Consider the following 7,125-nt stretch of genomic DNA (forward strand, 5'->3'; position numbering starts at 1 on the left):
TATGAACATAAGAAGTGAATTGATATTTTGATAGAGAAAATTGAAGGGTTAAATGATGAATAGAGAATTGAGGGTGTGGGTGAGGGGAAGGTGTTGTTATTTATTTTGGTGTGTTGAGTAGGGAGGGGGAGGACCACCTGGTTCGTCAAAATGTCATCTTCTCGACATTGGTGGTTTGGACATGGTAAACCCATACAAATAAAACGGTATCTTTTTTACAGCTATCTTCTTCCATTTCCATGCTCTGTTCTCTTCATGGAGGATGAAGAAGAAGATCCTCAACATCACCAGTGGGGTCTCTTCACCTCCGACACATCTTTCGACGCGTGTCCATTTCCCCTTCTTCCCCTCTCGTCTATAAATCCCAACCTCCTCCTCTTAGCGGTGAGCAACGCACTCAAATTCCCCATACCCATTTCAGAAGGACCAAAACCAGGGAACATCTTTCCATTTCTCCTCCTCCTCTTCTTCTTCTTCTTCTTCTTCTTCTTCTTCTTCTTCTTCTTCTTTCCCGTTCCTTGGATTTTGTTTCTTTCCTCCAAAAACCCATATCAAAATGTTCATCGATAGCTTTAAGGTTGAATCCCCCAATGTTACTTACTCCGATCATGAGATTCATTCCATTTACAATTACGAAACTACAGAGCTCCTTCATGAGAACAGAAATGGAACTTATCAGTGGATTGTCAAACCCAAATCCGTTCAATATCAATTCAAGACTGATATTCGTGTCCCCAAATTAGGGTTCGTTTTATTTCTTTTGAAATTTCTTTTCAACCCTTTTCTCTTTTAGCTCTAACTTTTTTAATTTCGTAGGATGATGCTTGTCGGATGGGGTGGAAACAATGGCTGTACTCTCACTGGTGGTATCATTGCCAATCGGGAGTGAGTTTTGTCTTATTTGTTTATTTTGCCCTTCTTCTTGTAGTATTCTAGTTTATGGTATATAATTTAATAATGTTACGTTATGCTATATAGTTTTTTAAATTGGATGTTGGGTATTGTTTTTCAGAGGGATTTCTTGGGCAACTAAGGATAAAGTTCAGCAAGCTAATTATTTTGGGTCCTTAACTCAAGCATCTTCCATCAGGGTTGGTTCTATTGATGGTGAAGAGATCTATGCTCCTTTTAAGAGCCTACTTCCTATGGTAATAATTGTATTAGAACAATAATTATATGGTTTTAGTTAATTGGAGATTGATGGGTTTGTGATAATAGTGATTATATTATGATTTTGAGCTTAGCAAAATGATTTAAATCTCTTCTCTTAGGTAAATCCTGATGATGTTGTGTTTGGAGGGTGGGACATAAGTGACATGAACTTGGCTGACGCCATGGCTAGAGCCAAGGTTCTTGATATTGATTTGCAAAAGCAATTGAGACCTTACATGGAATCCATGGTCCCGCTTCCTGGAATCTTCGATCCTGATTTTGTTGCTGCCAATCAGGGCTCACGAGCCAATAATGTTATCAAAGGCACCAAGAAAGAACAACTTCAGCAAATTATTAAAGATATCAGGTATATACTTTTTTCGGTATTATGTCAGTCAAGAATTAATATTTTAAAGTTTTTTCTGTTATATTTGTGTTTGACTACATATTAAATGCTTTTTTCCCCTAGACTGACTTCTAAAAGTTAGTGTTTTGAGATCATTATTAGGTGAAGTACTTTTTCTTTACATAACTTCTGGAGTACTTGTGATGTGAGTTGCTTTTTTTTACCACCAAATATATAGACAAAATTCACCTTGAATCATATGGGAGCAGCGGCTGTACTTTTTTTTTTTTGTCTTTTTGCCATTTCAAAATATCTTTCATTAGGACAATATTGCTAGTGAGAAATTCAGCTTTACTCTTTTGAAACTATGTTGTAATTTATTAGGGAATTTAAGGAGAAGAGTAAGGTGGACAAAATTGTAGTGCTGTGGACTGCCAACACAGAGAGGTATAGTAATGTGATTGTGGGGCTAAATGACACTATGGAAAATCTTCTGGCTTCTGTGGACAAAAACGAGTCGGAGATATCTCCTTCCACATTGTATGCAATTGCTTGTGTCCTTGAAAATGTCCCTTTCATCAATGGTAGCCCACAGAACACTTTTGTCCCAGGTATTTTTTCTCATCCTTCATAGAACTCGCCAATTTTTACCTTACTCCAACTCCTATTCAAGTAGAATTTACTCAAATTTGTGGGACCTTGTTTACAGGGTTGATTGATTTAGCCATCCATAGAAATAGTTTGATTGGTGGGGACGATTTTAAGAGTGGTCAAACTAAGATGAAATCTGTTCTGGTCGACTTTCTTGTTGGTGCTGGTATTAAGGTACCCCACTCTGTAATTAAACTTTGAGATCTGTTCCTATTCTTGTTGAAATTTTGGTGGTCTAAAATATATTGTGGACTTTTGGTGCCAGCCAACATCAATAGTGAGCTACAACCATCTGGGAAACAATGATGGAATGAATCTCTCAGCTCCTCAAACCTTCAGATCCAAGGAAATCTCAAAGAGTAATGTCGTTGATGACATGGTCTCCAGCAATGGCATTCTCTATGAGCCTGGCGAGCATCCTGACCATGTGGTGGTGATCAAGGTATAATCATTGAAGTTTGTTGAATTTGAAACTATACTTATTCATAGACGAAATTCAAATATCTTGGATATGAACTGTATAGTGTGCTAAATATTGTATGATGAAGAAAAGTATATATAGTCTAATCATGTCGTGAACTGAGGCTTTGTTAAATCCTTTCTTTCAAATGGAAAACATCAGTATGTTCCTTATGTCGCCGATAGTAAGAGGGCCATGGATGAGTACACTTCAGAGATATTCATGGGTGGGAAAAGCACCATAGTGTTGCACAACACATGTGAGGACTCTCTCTTGGCGGCTCCGATTATACTTGATTTGGTTCTTCTTGCTGAACTCAGCACTCGCATTCAATTCAAGGCCGAAGGAGAGGTTAGTTTGATAAATGTCACCCAATAAAAAAAATTGTTATGTTTTCCATTTTGAAATGAATCAACCTTAAAATACAAATGAAATTCTGTGTTTTGCAGGGAAAGTTCCACTCTTTCCACCCTGTGGCCACCATCCTCAGTTACCTTACAAAGGCTCCACTTGTAAGTTTTTAACACAACCCCACTGCCTTCCCTAAATTTTGAACTTTCATTTGATGATTTGAACATATCTCTGAATAAAAAAAACGGTTCTTAATCGCAAAAACAGGTACCGCCAGGCACGCCTGTGGTGAATGCTTTATCAAAGCAGCGCGCAATGCTTGAGAATATAATGAGAGCTTGTGTTGGGTTGGCACCTGAGAACAACATGATTTTGGAGTACAAGTGAAGTCTGAAAAGTGTTTTAAGTTCGATAGAAGTTGGTTTTCTTATATATATATATATATATATAAGTTTGTGAAAATATGCAATTAGTTTGTGTTTGGTCCTTTTTTCAGCCTTTTTCTTTTCTTTAAGCCCTCTTTTTGTATTAGGCTTGGGGAAGCTGCTTAATCTTGGGCTACGTATGTCTGTAATGGAATTATACATATTTTAAATAAATTAGATCTTTATGTTTTTGGTAAAGCAAAACGCTTCAGAAGATGGGTTCTTGAAAAGTTTCATTTTTGGACTTTTGTTGGAAAAGTTGTATTTGCTTTATATGTCATTGGTTGTGAACCATATATGTTGTCATGTCATACTCCTATCAACTTCACGTCTCTTACTTGTATTTTCTTTCATTTGTCTATTATTGTTTTTTCCTAACTCAACTCTAACTTTTCTTTCTTTCTTAAATTTTATGTATTTAGCTTTGTTCATGTACACAACAAATACACATTCACAAACTATTTGCAAATTTCTTCTTCTACAAATTCACTAAATGGAACAATTTTCAAAGCTAAGATTAAAAGAAGAAATTTGTTATTAGAATATGTCCTCGTCTAAAGCAATGGGTGGCTTTTCTATTTCAATTTATCATTTTTACCAAAACAAAAAAACCTTCACTATTAAAGTCGAATTGAACTCTTAACTCTTTTTTTCTTTCTTTTCTAGGAATTAAACTATATTCTTAATAGGTAGACAGCTAGAAAGAATATAAAAAGAGTACCCACTTGTCACTTGTCTTAATCTAGCATGGTCTTTTTTAAGTTTCTTTAGTTTCACTTACACCTCTTATTTGATTGCTCATCTTTAGAGAGAAAAAAAAAACTTTGATAAGGCATTTGAAAGCTACTCGTGTAATAACGATAAAAAAAATGGTCACATTAAACACAACTAAGAAGTTGACAATCAAGAATGGATAGAAAACGTAAAGCAATAGAAAATTGACGTAGAGATTTGTGTGGTTTTACAACATCCCAGGCCCAGGATTTATATTCGGACCCTTGACATTTCCCTGCATCCACTGCGACTTGGGCAACATTATTCTTACTTGTTTTAAAAGTGTATTAGAGTGAAAGTCGTCCTCACAAACCAACACATGTCTTTTCAACATGTTTCGTTTTCACTCACATGCATCCTCATAAAATTCCTAAAAGATTATCCAACATATAATTGTTTCGAGCTAAACACACTTAATTTTGAAGTTTCTACGATCGAGCCACCGAAAAGGAAGATGTACCTTATTGGTATAGATAGTATTTTAAGTTTTTCTTAATCTTACTTTCATGTTTTCATGATCTCTCTAATTCAGATGTGATATTGGTTTATTCATGTCCTCCTCCTAAACTCAAGAGCATTATAGGTTCACTAATAGTGTGTTAATTATATCAATGAAGGAGAAGATTTGGTTTTATTATTATAACATATTTAAGTCATTTCCAACCAATGCATATATTAGGTTTAAAGACTCGAATTCTCTCACCTTCTCCTTATTGTTAAGTTCAAAGGAGAAGAAAGAACGAGATCAATCAACATGTCCAACCAACTTGAACTTTTTGCTTAATTAATTAACGCTTATTTCATCCAACTAAGAGGTTAAAAGTTTGAATTTCAATCCTTTTCACCTTTTTCGTGTTTGATTATGAAATTGAAAGAGGTGAGGTGGAGGCTGGTTGGGTGGGACTACCCAAGAATGGAATGGACTTACATATATATATGATTTAACACCACAAAATGCCATCAATAATTTGAGTAGTGAAGGAGACAAATAAAGTGTGGTCCTTCATTAAATTTCCACCTTTCTCTTTCTTATTATTAGTTTTGAAGAAAGACAATATTTGGGTACCTTCACTTATAAATTAAAATATTTAGAAGAATTTATTATGTGACAAATTGTTATACTAAACATATATACTCTCATCCCAAATGTACCCAAGTTTATCATCTTTTTTAGAATTGGCCTATTCGTACCTTAATTGGAAAAATGGCCCACACTAAAGCTAAAAGATTTCCCTTACATGACATTAAAGTTTAAGACACATGTGCAAACTGTTTGGAATAGTGTCATCTTATGTTTTGTAATTTGTGTCCACTCCTTATTGGCAAAGTTTTGTTATACGACTAATATCATATATAATAATATACCAAGAGACTTCGAATTTAACGCATTTTTTTAATTGACTTCCAAGATATAACAGATTAATTTTTTTACGAAAGCAACAACTCATCCACAAGATCCAACGAACTACAATGTGTGTGGAAATAAACCAAATTTGAATAAATTTACAAAAATGAAGAAATATTTTATTAGAGAAAATGCTTATGAATTTTTTTCCATATTTTGAAAGAAGAGACGTATTTATATTGGTCATTCAAATAGTCATACCTCTCATTCAAAGCGATTAATTTTGAAGAGACATATATATTCCATACACGAGAATGAAGGTGCAATGAGGCAACGATGAGGTATTTGTTTCACTCAATCTACTTTAGTCGTCCAAGTTTGCTTGTTGAAAAGTTCACGAGATGAATCTCTTGTTTTTCAATAACATGTAATAACTATATTGATTTGATAATATTGTTTTAAAACGTACTTTAACTATTAATCAATAAGTTAAACCTTAGAATTATTTCCTCCACACACACTATTTTATCTCTACATTGTAAAATATTGTCATTTGTTTAGTTTTCATATTTCATATTTTATTAAATTCAGCTACCATAATTAGTAAATGGGCTCAAATCAGCCCATAACATTAAACTAAGCCCAAACTTGTCAATACGATATGATCCCATTAGATAGAGGCCCAAACCTTTTTTCACAACCAAATTCAACTAATGCCCCCATCCATATTCATCCCTTTTGTCCCCCAAGTTTTCAAATGAGTAAATTCTAGGTTGCATTTATTTATTTTCACGTATTTTCTTCCCTTACAAATAAAAAAAAATACTTTGTTTTTTTTAAAAAAATTGATACATGATAACCTCTAATTTGATATATGTGACAGTTCAAGATGCACTCAAGTATTTTTCTTTTCAAATATAAAGTTTTATGATAAAATATTATGTATAGGATGACTACGTTAATCAACTTCTAACATAAATTGAAGGATCAGCCAAAACGTGAGATTTTGGGTAATAAGTGGTGACATGAAGATGATGTGATTCTTAAAAAAACGATATTGATAATAATAAAAGTTGTGAAAGATTCGACTCATTTTATATTAAAAAAAAACATTTTTTCACAAACATACAACTACGATATACATTTTTCCATTTTGTGGTATCCATGCATAGATGCGTTGTGTAATTCGAGAATTCGAACAATACTACTTTAATTAAATGAAGTCATACGGGTTGAGTTATTGGATTAGAATAATAGAAATTAAAAAAATTGAATGTTTCAATCTGTTGTTAGGTTGGGATATTAACTCATATTAGTTGATTCAATTGCCTCTCTTTAGATCTACACGATCTCTCTATTGGTACGTCATCATCTTGGCCAGTGTCTCTCTTGTGTTAGTCACTTGAAGATAATTAGATGATCTAAGTCGCTCAAATATGCAAGTGTTGAATTAGACTCATAAATAAGATTTCATCGATTTAGAAATTTGATGTACACAAAACTAGTTTATGCGCATCCCTTCAAGTACACATCTCCCATAGTTCATAAGAAAATTAAAATTTACATTCATACCTTTTATATATTTAGGCGATAAGGAAATTTTTAAATATAGAAAAATGAA

The 7,125-nt window shown here is 33.6% G+C and overlaps 1 protein-coding gene across 1 annotated transcript; it reads left to right on the forward strand.

Moving 5' to 3' along the window:
• The first annotated feature begins 230 nt into the window (after positions 1–230).
• Positions 231–3,599, forward strand: LOC101207441 (inositol-3-phosphate synthase). Its single transcript, XM_004149093.3, has 10 exons — positions 231–744; positions 817–885; positions 1,013–1,148; positions 1,272–1,519; positions 1,883–2,109; positions 2,208–2,323; positions 2,415–2,591; positions 2,772–2,960; positions 3,059–3,121; positions 3,228–3,599. Exons 1-10 carry the CDS (start codon positions 557–559, stop codon positions 3,345–3,347), a joined length of 1,533 nt encoding a protein of 510 aa, XP_004149141.2. The 5' UTR covers positions 231–556; the 3' UTR covers positions 3,348–3,599.
• Positions 3,600–7,125: the final 3,526 nt, after the last annotated feature.

Source organism: Cucumis sativus, unplaced genomic scaffold, assembly GCF_000004075.3.
Source record: "Cucumis sativus cultivar 9930 unplaced genomic scaffold, Cucumber_9930_V3 scaffold78, whole genome shotgun sequence".
Lineage (NCBI taxonomy): Eukaryota > Viridiplantae > Streptophyta > Magnoliopsida > Cucurbitales > Cucurbitaceae > Cucumis > Cucumis sativus.

Bases quoted from the DNA above. Each gene is read 5' to 3' on its own strand.
- LOC101207441 (XM_004149093.3), top strand. From the start codon at position 557: ATGTTCATCGATAGCTTTAAGGTTGAATCCCCCAATGTTACTTACTCC. The intron at 886-1,012 runs GTGAGTTTTGTC...ATTGTTTTTCAG, and splicing joins GGTATCATTGCCAATCGGGA to AGGGATTTCTTGGGCAACTA. The intron at 1,520-1,882 runs GTATATACTTTT...GTAATTTATTAG, and splicing joins CAAATTATTAAAGATATCAG to GGAATTTAAGGAGAAGAGTA.